The sequence below is a fragment of the Paroedura picta genome, chromosome 9, assembly GCF_049243985.1.
Source record: "Paroedura picta isolate Pp20150507F chromosome 9, Ppicta_v3.0, whole genome shotgun sequence".
NCBI lineage: Eukaryota > Metazoa > Chordata > Lepidosauria > Squamata > Gekkonidae > Paroedura > Paroedura picta.
This window is the reverse complement of record NC_135377.1, coordinates 789,397-806,624: the sequence shown is the minus strand read 5'-3', so window position 1 is coordinate 806,624 and position 17,228 is coordinate 789,397. Positions and strand designations below refer to the sequence as shown.

Sequence of the window (17,228 nt, the reverse complement as noted above, 5' to 3'; positions counted from 1 at the left end):
CAGCAGCAAAACAGAGCTTGGGTGGACAGGGTTGCCACCTACTTTCCCACATACTTTCAGGTCAGGAGACCTGAACCCAGGACTCTCCCCATGCTCTAGCCCAGAGCCTTCAGGGGTTAATGGAGTCTCCCACAAAAGCCTTCTTCCAAGTCACGCAAACAAAACACCTTCATTTCACAAGAAGTAACATCCAAACACAAACGAAATCAATTGGCAAGCAGAAGCAGTCTCCTCTGCAGATTTACGGAATGTATAAGCAACCAGAACGGGGTCCCAGGTACTCAGTCTCGCTTTCTGGTACTTCCTCAGTGGTTGCAAATTCTTGTCTTAATATCTTACTAATCGCCATCAATTTCAATTGCAAAAGAAAAGAAGAAAAAGAGTTGGTTCTTATATGCTTCTTTTCTCTACCCGAAGGAGTCTCAAAGCGGCTTCCAGTCGCCTTCCCTTTCCTCTCCCTACAACAGACATCCTGTGAGGGAGGGGGGGTGAGAGAGCCCTGATATGACTGAAGAAGAAGAGTTGGTTCTTATATGCCACTTTACCCGAAGGAGGCTCAAAGCAGCTTTCCTCTCCCCACAACAGACTCCCTGTGGGGTGGGTGAGGCTGAGGGAGCCCTGATATTCCTGCTCGGACAGAGCAGTTTTATCAGTGCCGTGGGGAGCCCAAGGTCACCCAGCTGGTTGCTTGTGGGGGAGCGCAGAATCGAACCCGGCATGCCAGATTAGAAGTCCGCACTCCTAACCACTACACCAAACTGGCCTACCACATAGGCAATGGCTCTTCAGTACAGGGGTCAGGTCCTTAATTCCTTCCAAGCCACAGCAGAACAGGACGGAGCTGCTGAGGGGCCAGCAGCAGGAAGCTGAAGAGGGGATCTCCCCAGTGGGCCCTCCATGGAGATACCTCTTCAGCCCACAGGAAGCTGCCTTCTGTGGGTCAGGCCCCAGGGGTCCCTCAGGGCCTGGCTTTTTCCACTGGAGATGCCACCAGGTCTGGACCGGGGCCTTCTGCATGCCCGGTAGAGTCTCTCCTCCCAAGCCACGGGCCGGCCTTCCCTCCTGGCCTGGGGCTCTTGCGCTGGCCCATCCACCCTCGGAAACAGCCCAGTTGACACCACCAACACGGCCGGCCTGGGCAGAACAGCCAGGAGACGTCCTCTAAGATGGCGCCCCGACTGATTCAGAGATGGAGAAAGCCCCAAGAGAAGGAAGGGCTTGGATTTATTTTTTATTTATTTATTTATATTTATATTTTTATACCACCCTTCCCTACGGCTCTGGGCGGTTTACATAAAACATTTTTGAACATTCACATAGAACACTCTCAAAATCAATATCAAAATCAATATAACAATATAACAATAACAACAACACAGCAACTGGAACAATTAGAACGGCACTTCAACAATAACTTGACAATCCCTCAGTCGGTTCATTCCCTCAGTCTGGGGGGCCCCGGTAGGTTTTATGGGTCAGTCGGCCCCACCAAATGCCTGGTGGAAGAGCTCCCTTTTGCAGGCCCTGCGGAAGTGTGGAAGTTCCGGCAGGGCCCTGATCTCTTCGGGGAGCTCCTTCCACCAGGTGGGGGCCAGGACAGAAAAGGCCCTGGCCCTTGTTGAGGCCAGACGTGCCTCTTTAGGGCCAGGGATCCGTAGCCAGTTGGAGGTGGCGGAGCATAGAGCTCTCCTGGGGGTATAGGCAGGGAGGAGGCCTCTCAGAGACAATGGGCCCAGACCGCGTATGGCACAAGGCACAAGGCACACGGGGTCCACACAGGGCATCCCAGCCCCCCCCCGGCTAAGACCATCACATCTGACCCCTGGAGACAAGTAGGGCAATATTTGGATGGGAGGCCCCCAAGGAACATGAAGGCCATGAAGTGGGGCAGGCCGGGTCAAACCACCTCTGCACGTCTTGCGGCAAAATCCAACAGAGTTGCCTTAAGTTGGCTGCAACTTGACTGCACAAAAAAGTGTGCCTGTGTGCCTGTGTGTGTGTGTGAGTGAGTGAGTGAGAGAGGATACACACAAAGACACAAACACAGAGAGAGACTTCCTTCGCCTCCCGCTGTGGCCTCTCCTCACCTTCCCCCTGCGCAGCCGGATCTTCCCAAACACGGTCTCCAGGAAGCGCCCTTCCAAGGATGGGGCCCTCAGGCTCTCTGCGGGCTTCCGGGCTCCCACCGCCAAAGCTGCCGAGGCCTCCGGAAGGGCGAGCGGGGAGGGGCTCCTGCGTGGCTGGAGGGGCTTCCTCTTCTCTTGGGGGGACGGTGTTGCTGGCCTTGTCCCCTCCGCAGTGGCCTGAGAGAGCTGAGAGAGCGCACTCTGAGACCGGCCCGTGGCCGTGCCCTCCCCTGCCACTCCGGAGCCCTCTGGGACGGATCCGGCCCCTCACCTGCTCACCGGTCTCCTTCCTCACTTGCTGCTGGGGGGCTGACGCCTCTTGGCCCCCAGGCAACGGGGTGACTGAGGAGGGGGGGGCAGAAGCCACCGAGACTTTGCCCACTGGGGGGAAGTCGGCATCCTGCAGGGGGAGGAAGGGCAGGAAGAACCCCCTGGCAGTCAGCAGATGCCACACAAACCGAAATATGGCCCAGCCGTGGATGCCCGCCTCCAGGAGGGGCCTGGAGATCTCCTGGGGTTCCTAGTCAGCCCCAGGGGAGCGAGATCTGATCCTTGGAGGGGTTGCAGCCACTGTGTCCCCCAGAAGCTCTCCCCCTCCCCAGAAGCTGCCCTCCCTCTCCCCATCTCCAGGAATTTCCCAGACCTCGATTAGCCCCCCTCTCTGCACTCGGGATTCTCCAGAGGGGCAAGACACCCAAGAGAGGGAGCTGCATGGTCTTTGCACTTTGGCTGGCAGCAGAGAGCCTGGCCCTGCAGGGAGGGAAGGTCCTCCCTTGGAACTCCGGAGGCCTGGCTGCTCTTCCAAACCCTCCCACTGTCCCCCACTACTGGACCCCACCCAGGGATGGGCGTCCCTTTCCCGGACCCCGAGTGGGACCTGCCTACGGATGGGCTCTGGGCTTCATTCCCACCCCCCCCCCATTTCTATCTAGGCCAGAATTGGTGGGCTTTTGTTGCTAAGGGGGTGACCTGGGGCAGGATGAAAGAGTGTGGGCCTGGTCCCAGGTGGGGAGGGGGAAACTTCCTTGGTCCCAAGAGCCCCAGGGATCAGGCGGGAGACCCACTGTGCAGAGGGGAAATGGGTCCCCAGGGCCATCTCAGGCTCCCTCCCAGGCTAGGGCAAGGCCTGAGATGCAGGGCAGGTGCCCAGGGGGGAGTCGGAGAGGGGTTTCACCCAGGAGCTGTGACATAGCACAGCCTCGCCTACTGATGTGGCCATTTTGAAAAGGAGATCCTTCTGGAGAGCAGAGAGCCTTCTCGGGGGACTCTCGGCCCACCCCACCCCACCCCACCCTCCGGAGGCTGGCACCTTGGGTGGGAGGGGGAGCCCCGTTACCTTGAGCAGCTCCTGGGCTGCTTTCAGGGAGGCCAGCTGAGGGAAGGCGCCCAGGAACATGTTGGACAGATTGGGGCCGTAGAGCTCCGAGACGGATCTGCACCGGCTGAGGGCCTCCAGCACGTCATCTGCGTTGAAGACGTCTTCCTCGGGGATCTGTCGGAGGGGGGGGGGCGCCCTTCAGCAGGTGCATGGTGGCCGCTGTGGGGAAGGGGAGGGAGGCCCCCAGAGGGGCTGCTGACAGGGCTGTGGGGAGGGCACGCGAGGCCTCCTTGAGTCAGAATGGATGCCTTTCATGGACAGGCAGGCAAGCTGGGAGGGGGCAAGGCCCCTGAACCCAGCCCAGACGCCTCCCAGGAGACAGAGCCCATGAAGAGGGCAGTGCTTCTCCAGCCCCCTGCCTAAGCCCCCCCCCCCCAGCCTCACCTCCACCTTTGGCTGCTGCTTGTAAAAGATCCGCAGGTAGCGTTCAAAGGCCTCTGCCCGCAGGTCCCTGGAGAGCCGCACTTTCTTGGCGGCCTGGGCTGTCCCCATCTGGAGCTGCCGCAGGTCTTCATCCCTTGCGTCCACTGCTGTCAGCACCTGTAAGGGCCAAAGCTAGGGTTGCCAGCCTCCAGGCACGGCCTGGAGATCTTCCAGAATCACAAGTCACTTTCAGAGCGATCCGGTCCCATGGAGAAGATGGCGGGGGGCTCTAAGGCCTTGCACCCTGCAGAGGTCCCTCCCCAAACTCTGCCTCACCCGGTCCTCTACTCCCAAAGCTCCAGGAATTTCCCAAACGGGAGCTGGCAACCTTAGGTGCTCCTAGGAGGGAGCAGGTTGGTAGTCTGTTGGGCTGCACTGTGTATGGCCCCTGCCCTCTTGCTCTCTCAGCGCCATCCTGGGGACCCGTTCTCCACGTGGCTTTTGGCAGGACACGCCTTGGCACTCCGACCTCCCCGGATTCCTGGCTTCTGCCATCCAGCCCTGCTGCACCGTCAGTAACAGGGTTAGGCTGAGTGTTCGATGCAGCCACAGGTGGGGAGGCCACAACGCCTCATTTGGTCTGGGGGGGAACTATAATCCTTCCCGTTATTGTTTTTCTGCAAACTTAGGGGTCTCCAAAGCGTGCCCCCAGTCTGTGGATTTAGATATCTGCAGATGGGGGGCGCAGTTGGGAAATATAGAACTATTGCAATTGGCTTTGGGTCTCAGGGAGAACAATCAGGATATAAATGCGATAAGCAGAATAAGCAGGAAAAAAACCCTGCTCCTGGCTTTCCTCACCACAACCTGCCTTGTCGAGATCAGTCCGCATGTGGACCATCCAGCTCCAGCAGAGCCCAGCGATGCAGCAGGCCTGGCCCACTGGCCAAGATGCTGCAGAAGAAGGCCGGCTCTGGGGAGCCAGGCAGAGATCCACAGGCCAGGACAGGCCACAGCCCTCCGCCAGCCATTCCAGCTCCCCGTCACCAGAATCCCGGCAGCCGTGCCGGAGGAAGACCAGGCAGGGCCTGCAGGACAGGAGGGCAGGGCTGCACCAGCTCCACACGGACGGCGACAAAGGGCTCCAGATCGCTTCTTCTGGGCTTCCCCGTGAGTTTGGATTGGTCAGTGCTTGGACTTGGCTTGGCACTCTGACGAGCCCCGAGGGCCAATTCCTTCCTTTGCTGGGCCCGTCAAGAGGACAATTACCTGGGCCTGCACTTGGCTCTGCTGGAGCACCTTCGACTCCTGCACAGACATCTGGCGAGCGCCAAGCAGAGGAGATCTGCGTGGAAGAGAAGAGGAGACGGGTTTTCACTACCTGAAGGATTCCCAAAGCGGCTTGTGGGTGAGGCTGAGAGAGCTCTGAAAGAACTGTCACTGGCCCAAGGTCTCCCAGCTGGCTGCATGTGGAGAAGAGGGGAAACAAACCCAGTTTCTGAAGGTTTGCCAGACCGTGAGCTGTGGGGCCGGAGGAAGGGGGCCTGGGCTGGAATCACGGTGGTGCCAGAGAGCATAATGGCTGGAGCTTCAGGCCAGGTCTGCAGGCAGCCCCCCACAGCAGTCCCCGGGGCCCGTGGGCCAGTCAAAGGACAAAGGGAGGAGAGAAGGGGCTTTGACAGCTCTCCGCCCAGCCTGGTAAAGCAGCAGGGGGCATCCAAATGAGGCGCGGATGGCAAAGGGGGCAAGGACACCTGCCGCAGGGGAAGGATGTCGCGCCCACCTCGCCACCTCTTACCCGGCCTCCTCCTCCAAAGAAGGCTCCTCCTTCAGCCTCCTGACGTTGTCCTGGACGAGGGCTTCGAAGGAGGCCCGGCTGATGGGCAGGGAGCTGTGCTGAATGGGCTCCAGGAACCTGGCACACAGCAGCTGTGGAGCCGAGGGGACAAACACCGGGGGCCTCTCAGGGAGGGGCCGGGCAAGGAGCACTCCCCCCAGAACTCCAGCCTGGGACCGGCCCCTCCCCCAGGGCCCCCACCTACCGTCATGTTGTAGTAGCTGGGTAGGTATTTCTTGTGGTGGATCAGGTAGAGGTGCCGCTCGATGCCCACCAGCAGGTCCCCCTGAGGGTTGGCAAACGCCAGGCTCTCCGGGATGGTGTCCAGCTTCAGGTGCCTGCAGGGTCAGGCCAAGGGGGGAGGTCACCCCAAGCAGTGGGGCCTGGCTCCAGCCCTCAGCCCCACCTGAGACCCATCTTGGACTGCTCTGCTGTAGGACTTTGGGACCGACATAAGGAGCTGCTGCCACCACCAGAAGGATCTTCTCAGGCTTGGAGTTGATAAGGATGAGACCGGGCCTGTGCTAGGCTGGAACGGAAGACCAAGCAGCTGGAGCCAAGGAAGGGGCCTAACTGCCCCCCACCTCCCTGGGTCTCTGGCCCCCACCCTCACCCCCGTCTAAGTAGCATCTCCTTAAAGGTAAGTCATCGCCTCCCTCCCCCTCTGCAGCTCCCTCCTCTGCAGGTTTTAAGGATTGGACGGTAAACCCCGGAAAACACAGACATTCAGGAACAATCTGCAGAGTGGCCGAACCCTGCAGAGCTCTGTGGATTTAGCCCTCCTGGCTGGGGGCAGAGGATGCAGCGGGGGGGGGGGGGGGCTGGGAAAGGCAGATTTGCAGAGGCCACAACATTACAGCAATAGGAGCACAGCAGAAAGGGAGGAGAAGGTCAAAGCCCCCCCCCCCCCCCGAGACCGCCAGTGAGAGCATCTGTGAAAGCAGCAGAGGAAGAGGAAACTCAGGGAGGGCCTGAAATGCCAGCAGGGGCAACAGGCGTAGTTTATGGGGAGGGGAGTGTTTCAGACTGAGGTTGTCGAGGGGCACCTGGCTGCACCGGATGAGTTCACATCCCCTGGGCTGCATGATGGGCACCCAAGAGTGCTCAAAGGACTTTTTGGAGAGTGTGCAGAATCCCTTCCTCCTCATTCATGTGGGAATAAATTATACTTCGTCTCTTGGGGCCCTTCCTTGCATACCCAGGGAATTGCCGATCGCCACTGTGGGAACGGAAGTGAATTTCCTCCAGGCCAGGCTGGATCCTGGAGAGTTTTGGTGGAGGGGGAATCACTTGGCCATGAAATTGGGGTCACCCTTGGTGGGCAAGTAGTTTTGAGTTCCTGCATTGTGTAGGGGGGTTAACTGGATGACCTTGGAGGTCCCTTCCCACTCTATGATTCTATACAGCCCAGTGAAATGAGATTCCACAGCTCTGGAAAAGAAGGGGAAGAACCTGGAGACACAGGTTGTGTTTTAACGAGTTCTCTCTGTCAATGGCTGTCACTTAGGAAGGGAAAGAAAAATTATTCAGATAAATTATAAAATACAAGCAGCTAGGCAGGGAGAAGGGGAAAGTGCCAACAGAGGAGCTACTGGTGAGTGCTGCTTTCTTTCTTTTAGTGTGTGAAGACATACAGGTTTCAGGAGTGTGGGGGCTGTTTGACTGTTGCTGGGTCTTTTTGCCTGTTCCTTGTCTGGGTTGTGGGGGACCGCAGCTAACTGCATTAGCTGATTTGCATGAGGTGGCAGTTTTGCCTGGGGCTACAAAAGCTAAAGGACTGGAGGCTGGTGGATCAAGCTGGAAGGCTCTGTTAGTGTTCCAGAGTTTGCAGAAGGGGTCTGCTTCTTCCTGCAGTGGATCAAAGAGGCGTAGCAGGTGATGCACCTGAGGCTGTGACTTCCACTCTCTGTGGCCACTCTCAGAGTGACTTTAAATACACCTGCACCAAGTGCCAGTTAGTAGCTCTCCTGGAGGAGCCTCTGTCCATTATTTTTGAAAATTCTTGGAGAACATGTGAAATGCTAGAAGATTGGAGGGGGGCAAATGTTGTACCACCCAAAGCCATAGGGAAGAGCGGTACAGAAATGTAAGTAAATAAATCTTCAAGAATGGGAAAAAGGAGAATCCGGGTAACTACCAACCCGTCAGCTTGATGCCTACAGCTGGCAAAATTTTAGAATAAATCATCAAATAGTCAATCCTTGAGCAGCGCGACTGGATGGCTGTAATTACTAAGAGTCAGAATGGCTTTCTCAAGAACAAGTCATGACAGATTAACCTGATCTCTTTTTTTGAGAAAGTGACTCCCTTGCTGGATCAGGGGAATGCTGTGGACATTGTTTACCTTGATTTCAGTAAGGCTTTTGATAAGGTTCCCCAGGATATTCTTATTGACAAGTTGGTAAAATGTGGCATGGATCCTATTACTGTTAGGTGGATGGAGAACTGGTTGACAGGTCACACCCAAAGGGTGCCTGTGAATGGTTCGTCATCTTCTTGGAGAGGAGTGAGGAGTGGAGGGCCTCACGGATCTGTCCAGGGCCCTGTGTTGTTCAATGTATTCGTAAAATACATTGAGAGCCAGTTTTGTGTAGTGGTTAGGAGTGTGGACTTCTAATCTGGCATGCCGGGTTCAATTCTGCGCTCCCCCACACGCAACCAGCTGGGTGACCTTGGGCTCGCTATGGCACTGATAAAACTGTTCTGACCGAGCAGTGATATCAGGGCTCTCTCAGCCTCACCCACCCCACAGGGTGTCTGTTGTGGGGAGAGGAAAGTGAAGGTGACTGTAAGCCGCTTTGAGCCTCCTTTGGGTAGGGAAAAGTGGCATATAAGAACCAACTCTTCTTCTTCTAAAAGATGAACTCCCCCCTTACTGGCAGTCTTCAAGCAAAGGTTGGATACACACTTTTCTTGGCTGCTTGAGGATGCTTAGGGCTGATCCTGTGTTGAGCAGGGGGTTGGACTAGATGGCCTGTGTGGCCCCTTCCAACTCTTTGATTCTATGATTTGGATGAAGGACTAGAGGGGGTGCTTATTAAATTTGTAGATGACACTAAACTGGGGGGGGGGGGAGCAAACACAACAGAAGACCGAATCAGAATACAGGATGATCTTGACAGGCTAGAAAACTGGGCTAAAATGAATTTCAATAGTGATAAATGAAAAGTTCTGCCTTTAGGTAGGAAAAATTAAATGCATCACTATAGGATGGGAGACTTGTCTTGGCGAAAACGCTCTGGGGGTCTTAATAGACCAGACACTGAACATGAGTCAGCAGTGGGATTCAGTGGCTAAAAAAGCAAATGGGATTTTGGGCTGTATTAAAAGAAGTACAGTGCCCAGATCACAAGAGGGGATGGTTCCACTTTACTCTGCTCTGGTTTGGCCTCACTTGGAGTTCTGTGTTCAGTCTTGGGCACTCCAGTTGAAGAAGGATGTAGACAAACTGGAGCATATCCAGAGGAGAGCAACAAAAAATGCTGAGGAGTTTGGAGACCAAGACATACAAGGGGAGGTTGGGGGACCTTGGTCTGTTCAGCCTGGAGAGGAGATGACTGAGCGGGGATCTGATCGCCATCTTCAAGTACTTGAAGGGTTGTCACAGAGGATGGTGCAGAGTTGTTTTCTGTTGCCCCAGAGGGTCGGACCAGAACCAATGGGATGAAATTAATTAAAAAGAATTTTTGGCTTAACATCCGGAAGAAGATCCTGACAGTTAAAGTGGTTCCTCAGTGGAGCAGACTTCCTCAGGAGGTGTTGGTTTATCTTCTTTAGAAGGTTTTACTCAGAGGCTAGATAGCCATCTGACAGAAACGCTGATTCTGTGAAGTTAGGCAGATTGTAAGTTGGCGGGCAAGAAGGGATCGTATCCATGCTTGACTCTTGTGGCCCCGTCTTGCCTGCCCAGGGAAATGCTGATCTCCACTTTGGGGGCAGAAGGTGAATTTCCTCCGGAACAGACAGACCAGGGATTCTGTAGTTTTATTTTTTTGGGGGGGGGGATCATCTCTATGTGGAATTGGGGTCACTGGGGGTGGACAGGTAGTTGTGAATCTCCTGCATTCTGTTGAGGGTTGGATTAGATGACCTGGAAGTCCCTTCCCACTCTATGATTCTATGATTTCTCTCCAACAGGTCCTGCCAGACCAACCCGGTTTCTTTCTTTGACTGAGTGGTGGGCTTATGAGATCGTGGAAACTCAGTGGACGTTGCTTACCTGAATTTCGGTCTGGCTTTTGACAAGGTTCCCCATGATGTTCTGATGGGTAAACCAGAGGGCTGCAGGCTGGGTTTTCGGATGGGTTGGTGGATACGAAACTGGCTAGAGAACCGCACCCAGAATGGTTGTCAGTGGTATTTGATCAGAGTGGAGGGAGAGGAGCAGTGCAGGGCCACAAGGCTCAGGACTGGGTCCGGGACTTTTAAGCTTTTTAAACAATGATCTGGATGAGAAGGATGAATTTGTGACTGACGCCAGATTGAGAGGAGTAGCAAAGAAGGTTGAGATAAGAGTTCAACGAGATCTGAACATGGTGGAAAAGTGAGCAAATGAGACCAGGTTGCAATTCAGTCAGGAGACATGTAGAAGTCTACATCTGGGTCACAGAAATGAGAAGCATCCACAGTGGATGGGAGGGACCCTTCTGGGGAGCCAAGTGTTTGAACGAAATCTTGGGGTACTTGTGGGCCATCAGCTAAATGTAAGCAGACAGGGTGATGCGGCGGTAAAGAAGGTGAACACCATCTTGGTCTGCATCAACAAAGGCAACTCTCCCTCAATGGGGCGTGATGCTCCCAAATCGACCCTCCAGAGGAGCCGCTCTGCACAGGGGAACTGACCATCCTGGGTGACCTGCAGCAGGAGCTTGGCACCCTCTCCCCCAGCACAACTTTGGGGATCCCCAAACAGTTGTCCATCCTGAACTCAGGGAGCTGGACGCTGGTCAGCCATGTGGAAGAGTGGCCAAAGACACGTGTCCCTTTTCTGTGGCAGCCCAGGGTGGTTTGAGGAAGCCTGGTCCCAGGACCCCCCCCCCACGGGTAGAATCTGAGCCAGGGGAGGGGGCTGCTGTCCACTGACCGCAGCAGCTTGTTCTCGCTGTTCCAGACCTTCACGGAGCCGTCCCTGCTGGCCGAGGCAAAGAGGTTCAGGTCGGGGCAGCAGCAGAGGCCTGGTGGGAGGGGAGCGGTGAGACGCGAGGCCCCCTGCAGCCCATTGCCTCCCCCCTCCAGGAGGGCCTGGTGAGATGCCCGGTGAGCCCTGTTCAGAGCGGGCAGCAGCCACGGCCGACACGGGACTGAAGGGTTGGATCCCACCCACTCACCCGCCCCGGCTCCTGGCCCTTTCTTTCTGCCGGCTGCCTATGGAAGTGTGTTGCTCTCGCCTTTCCTCGCCTTTCCTCGTGGGGAGGAGAAGCCCTGCCGGATGTTGCGTGGGCTGCTTGCCATTGCTCACCTCGCCAGTCTCATGCCGGGGGGGCCCAGAAGCCCCGCCCACTGCCTGCCCGCCCGCCCACCTCTCCCCACCCGGCTGAGACTGGCTCTGGGCACCTGTAATGTCGTCCTGCGGGTCGTCTTCGGGCCTGTGGTTGCAACGCGTCTGCTGCATCAGGTTGTAGTGGACGATGCTGTAGGTGGCCGTCTCTGGGTCTTGGAAAGCCGCGGCCAGGGTCTCGTGCAGGCTGCAGAGGTGCCACGCAGGGACAGCGCAGGAGAAGCAAAGTAGCAGGACCAGGCTCTCCACAGCATAGGGGAAGACGCGCCACATCTTCACGGTCCGATCAGCACCTGGGCCAGGGAGGGGGAGGAGGCTGGAGTCAGGGGGAGAGAAGGGGGAGGGAAAACTCCCCCAAGGCCATCATTTGGCTCCCTGGGGTGGGGGTGGGGAATCGCCTTCTCTTCCTCTCCCCACAACGGACAGCCTGAGAGGTGCATGAGGCTGAGAGAGCTCTAAGAGAACTGATCTGTGAGGACAGCGCTGAAAGGGCTGTGGCTAGCCCCACTGTTCTTCCGTATGACACCAAGCTGGCTCTCCTAAATAAAATGTGAAGGTGCCCCCGGACTCCAGAGGAACATGGTGACCCACTTATGATCTGACATTTCTCACGGAGAGAGCAAGGTATACGTCACAAATACATTTTAATAATAGATAAATCACCCCACCCCCAACGCTGATGGCTGCCTTGTGTGGCCCCCAGAGCTGCCCGAGGGACCCGGTCCTCCCCACTGCTGGCCCCTGCTCCCAGCTGCACCCCTGGTGCCCGGCAAGGGTGCCTGAGCCGCTTATGCCCGGTTTGGGTTGGGGGTGTTGCACGGCCCATCCATGTCTTCTCCCAGGGACCCTGCTGTCCCTTTGCCAGGCCAGCCACGGGGGCAGGGGCTTCGCGCACCCACCTCCTGCCTGCCTGCCTCTGAGGCCTCTCTGGTCCCATGCCAGAGAGGGGCTGTTCTCCCTGGCTGCCCCGGAGGCCTGAGCATCTGCCCACCTGCGACTCGCCTGCAGAAATGACGCATGTCTGAGAAGGGTACTCAGCCAACGCTGTGACACGCTGAGAGCTGTGAGCTGCCACCTGGCACTGGATCCGCCCAGAAAACCATTCCACCACACTGAGCAGCCCGTCGTCCTGCCCCATAATCAGCACGTATCTGGCAGGGAGACAGACACTGTGTTGGAATACACTCAGCAAGTTCTTTGGAGTAGGCCTACCTTGCAGGGCTCCTTGTTGTAAACTACAAGGTCCTGTTTATATGCTCAGCAGAGACACCTGGTGGCTGCAGAGCAGGAATTGCAGCAAATTGCCCAAAGGCACATCTGGGACAGCTGAGGGCAGTTGAGGGCAGCGGCAGCCATTTTACACCTGGCTGGGCTCCCCCCCCCCCCGAAAAAAAAGGAGTGCTGCTCTCCACAGGCAAACTTTCTTTCTGCCTGAAGATAGATTTGTATGGGGAGCCGTGGTAGTTGGAAGCAGCATAACCAAGTGGGAGCCCAGGGGCACCTGCAAGACCAGCCAAGGTGTATTCTGGGGATAAGCTTTCTCGTGTGCATGCCCACATCTCCAGGAAGAAGGGTATACCTGGAATTAAACCTTGTTGGCTTTAAAACTGGCCCCGGGCCCCAAGGGGGTTCTCCTTCTCTAGGCCTGCCTACCTGCCTCCTCCGCCTACCTGTTCTTGTCCTGCATCCTGAGGGGAGGGGCCTGCCAGGCCTTCCGGTCGCTCTTGTTGGCCACCACTTCCAGCCACCCCGCATAAGCCTTCTGAGGGTCGACGATGTGGCTGTAGAGGAGGAGGCAGGAGGGCCACGATTCCCGGCAGGGGCTTGCGGTGCTCTTCTTCCTCACCATGGGGTCAGTGGCGGCGTTGACCCGCAGCAGGGAGCCGCTCTGGGTCAGGACAAAGAGTGTCTCGCGGGGAAGGCAGTAGGCCACGTCCAGGACTTCAAAGGGGGGTTCCAGGGAAAGCACAGCCTGGACAGCACCCGTGGGCGCATCCAGCACCCTCACGGTGGAGTCCTGGCACACGCAGAGGATGCGGGTGGGGAAGTCCGCCACGGCCTTCAGGTCGATGCAGCTGAGCCGCTTTGCGGGGGACCCCAGGGGCGCGAAGAGCGAGTACAGCTTGTTGATCTTCCACAGGGTGAGGGACAGGCCGGAGACGGAGAGGACGCGGGAGGCCGCCTGGGTCTCTAGGGCCTCCACAGGCTCCGAGACGTGGACCTGGTCCACCTGGTCGACAGTGTCCAGGTTCCAGGTGCGGATGGTTCCGTCTTGGGAGGCAGAGAAGATGAGGGGCCGCTGAGGGTAGGTGGCCAAGGCGATGACGGGCGCTGGGGGTACAAGGCAGGCGAGTCACCGGAGGGGGAACAGGGACCACCCCCAAGTGGCGCAGGGACCGGGGGGAGGGCCAGAGGCCACGGGCAGCAGGGCTGGAGGAAGTGACTCCAGTAAGTGCGGGGGGGGGGAGGCATCTTTCCACTGGACACCCTGCTTTGGGGGAGGGAGGAGAGCACTGCCATCTTGCCTGCCCTTTGAGAAGAGGCCTGGCCCGGCCCTGCCACGCTTCTCGGCTCCTCCTGCCTTCCGGAGCCAGATCCACACTCAGCAGGCCAGCTCTGCCCAATCTAGCCTTCCCCCCTGCCCGGATGAGCAGCCCAGCCGCCTGGGGCCGAGCGGGACCCTGGCCTTCCAAGGAGTGAGGATCTGGTTTGGCCAGAGCCCTGGGCCACGCCCCCCCCCGCCCACCGCCAGCGGTCGTTCATCTCCCCCCTCCCCCATCTCTCCTGCCAGGGGATGGAGCCCCTGGGGGCTGGGAACAGAAAGGGGGTGGGGGAGGCACACTGCCAGCCGGGCCTGCCAAGATGGACAAGGGTGGGCGGGGGGCTTCCACCTGCTGCTCGCCCTTGGGGCCTGGGGAGGGGGCCCTTTCTCACCCGTGTGGCCCACAAAGACAGTCCGGATGTGCCAGGTCTCGTCCCAGACCTTAATGGTGGCGTCCCGGGAGGCTGTGACTGGACTCCCCGCCGCCTCGCAGTAGACGATGTCTGTGATCCTCCTGGGGAAAAGGAGAGGACAGCCGCCCCCCCCCCCACACACACACAGAGTTCAGGAGGGTGCGGGAGGATTTCCACTGGGTCCCCTCGGCCTCCCCGGGGGTCAGTCACCCTGCTGCCCTCTGGGCAAAAAAGGCAGGGTATGCGGGGTGTGGCTGGGGTCAGCAGGACTCCCCCAGCAGACTCTCCGCGGCAGATAAGCCTGTCCGTGGCTACACACTAAGGTGGCCGAGAGGAACCTCCACATGCAGGGGCACTAAACCTCTGAACTGCAGCGCCCGGAGGCAGCCTCTCTGACTTATTGGCCCTGCAGAGGAACTGGCTGGCCCCTGTGTGAGACGGGAGGCTGGACTGGAGGGACCCTCCCTGGCCTGACCCAGCAGGGCTCTTCTGAGGGTCTTCTCAGGGGAAGGCCTCGGCCTCTCTGCCCTGTGGCTGGCCCTGCAGAGGAACTGGCTGGCCCCTGGGGGAGACGGGAGGCTGGACTGGAGGGACCCTCCCTGGCCTGACCCAGCAGGGCTCTTCTGAGGGTCTTCTCAGGGGAAGGCCTCGGCCTCTCTGCCCTGTGGCTGGCCCTGCAGAGGAACTGGCTGGCCCCTGGGGGAGACGGGAGGCTGGACTGGAGGGACCCTCCCTGGCCTGACCCAGCAGGGCTCTTCTGAGGGTCTTCTCAGGGGAAGGCCTCGGCCTCCCTGCCCTGTGGCTGGCCCTGCAGAGGAACTAGTTGGCCTCCATATGAGATGGGGTGCCAAACTAGATTGACTCTCCCTGGTCTGACCCAACAGGGCTGATGTTCTTAAAAGAAGGCCCCGCCCATTGCCAGCATCCAATTGGGGCTCCCCCCTACTCCGTGAGTTTTAGTGTGACACAGAAATCCCAGCCAATCATGCAGGATTCCCGGAGGAGCCCTTGGTCTGGCAAAGCAGCAACCAGTCAGGATCCAGAGCTGGTTTCTCCGTGACAGCTTTGGTCACTCCCTAGGAGAAGCAGCCTGCGTACCAGGGTAGAGGTAAGCATAGCTATAATCTGGAGTAAGGTGAAAAACACCCCTCAAATGATGATGTGGATTTAAATTAGGGCATGTTATGCAATTCTTTCTCTCACAGTAAGATAATCAGATGTATTTTCAAAGTGGCAACAGGTTCGGAGGCTTAGAGAGGGCAGCTTGCCAGGCAGAACCCATGTCTGAAAAACACCACTCTTGACCAAGAGGTCAGCTCAGAGCTCACAAAAGTGGGTGGAGAGTCAGATGTCTCCTTGAATATCACTTGAGCTGTTTTTCAGGAGCTAATGATGCAGTCCAGCAGTTCAAGCAACCGGCCAACAGTCTGAGGGGCTGGATGAACACACAAAATTGCCCCTTACTGCATCACCTTTACTTGGCCCATCTAGGTCATTGTCTGCTCAGCCTAGAATCATAGAATCAGAGTTGGAAGGGACCTCCGGGGTCATCTAGTCCAACCCCCTGCAGAATGCAGGAAACTCACAACTACCTGTTCACCCACAGTGACCGCAATTCCATGCCTAAATTATGCCCACCCCCAAAAAAAACCAGAATCCCAGGCCAGTCTGGCCTGGAGGAACTTTGCCTCCCGACCCCAAAGTGGTGATCAGCATTCCTCTGGGCAGGCAAGAAGGGGCCACAGGAGCCAAGCACCAAGACAATTCCTTCTGCCCTCCCACTCCCAACCTGCCTAACATCATGGAAGCAGCATTCCTGCCAGAGGGCTGTCTTGCATGCCCAGCAGCAACTCTCCGGGGTCTCAGGCAGAGAAAGGTCTTCCCTATCACCCCCTGCCTGGTCCTTTTTATAGCTGGAGATGCTGCCGGGGATTGAACCTGGGACCTCCTGCATGCCAGAGGCTCTTGTCAGTGGGGCACAGCCCCTGAAGAAAGTCGCAAAGGATCCCCTCCCCCTTCAAGACCAGAGTAATGCAGTAAAGTGTAGGGCAGGATTGTGCCCAAAGGGTGCCTCTTCCAAGCAGTGCTGCTTGCACCTGGCAGCCCCCTTCCATGAGGCAGACGGGGGTGGAGGGAAGCCTCACCTGCTGTGCAGGTTTGTCTTGAAGGAGATCAGGCTCCCCTCGGAGATCTCGAAGGCCGCCGCACCCGTGTCGCAGGAGGCAAAGCAGCGCTGGGGCTCCGTCCCACTGGTGTCCAAGGCCAGATGGCTGAAGACCACGCTGGGCCCCAGGCCTCCGCTGACCAGGGCACGGCACTGCAAGCTTCGGGATCCATAGCGGAAGCCCCAGATGGTCAAGTTGCCGTCGCCGGCGGTCACGATCCGGTTGAGCAGCTCACTGTAAAGGCCGCAGCAGATGGGCAGAGCCGACAGCACCTCCGACAGGACCTCGAAACTGGAGCCCAGCACCCGGAGCGCCCCCCGGTCCCAGGCCACAAAGCGGTCCACCTGCGAGGCGTACAGCAGGCCGGCCATGGGCACCGGAGCTCTCCTGCTGCTCAGGTAAAAGCCGTCCTCTGTGTACGAGTGCAGGCCGTTGTCCGCGTCGAGCACCACAAGGACCTTCTGGAGGCTGTGGTGGGTCACGTGGCGCACGGGGCTGAGGAAGCTGATGCGGCAGAGGTGCTGCAGGCCATGGCTCAGGTAGGCCACCTTCATCTCCTCATTCTTGATCTGCCAACCGGAGGAAGAGAGGGACCCATTGCCGGAGGAACAGCTCTCTCTCCCCGGACTGGGCTACAAGGAACAAGCCGTTCAGAACCGGCTCGCACTCAGGACTCGGGCCCTGGGGCCGGGCTGATGCTGGGCCCCTAAAGGAATAAAGAGGGCGAGTCGAATTTCTAATCCAGAAAAAAGAAGCCTCCGACCAGCTGGCTGTCCACATTTCTCTCTTTCTTATTGCTGTTTCAAAAATGATTACAAATTTACTTTAGGTGTTTGCTTTCTGTTTCAAAACAGATATTCACTTAATATCCATATGACAAAAAATGAAATATTAACCATCAACCAAA

The 17,228-nt window shown here is 57.6% G+C and overlaps 1 protein-coding gene across 2 annotated transcripts in view; it reads right to left on the bottom strand.

Moving 5' to 3' along the window:
- The window catches only part of WDR97 (WD repeat domain 97), a 31,722-nt gene that overhangs the window by 10,797 nt on the left and 3,697 nt on the right, over window positions 1–17,228 (bottom strand). For both annotated transcript variants that reach the window (XM_077353478.1, XM_077353477.1), the window contains exons 4-16: window positions 16,301–16,890; window positions 14,136–14,257; window positions 12,872–13,532; window positions 12,204–12,352; window positions 11,258–11,494; window positions 10,788–10,878; window positions 5,910–6,042; window positions 5,666–5,796; window positions 5,137–5,212; window positions 3,889–4,044; window positions 3,463–3,618; window positions 2,398–2,526; window positions 2,088–2,312 (exon numbers count right to left, since the gene is read on the bottom strand). In XM_077353478.1, coding sequence (XP_077209593.1) covers window positions 2,088–2,312; window positions 2,398–2,526; window positions 3,463–3,618; window positions 3,889–4,044; window positions 5,137–5,212; window positions 5,666–5,796; window positions 5,910–6,042; window positions 10,788–10,878; window positions 11,258–11,494; window positions 12,204–12,352; window positions 12,872–13,532; window positions 14,136–14,257; window positions 16,301–16,890 — 2,856 coding nt within the window. The remainder of the gene's footprint in view (window positions 1–2,087; window positions 2,313–2,397; window positions 2,527–3,462; window positions 3,619–3,888; window positions 4,045–5,136; window positions 5,213–5,665; window positions 5,797–5,909; window positions 6,043–10,787; window positions 10,879–11,257; window positions 11,495–12,203; window positions 12,353–12,871; window positions 13,533–14,135; window positions 14,258–16,300; window positions 16,891–17,228) is intronic.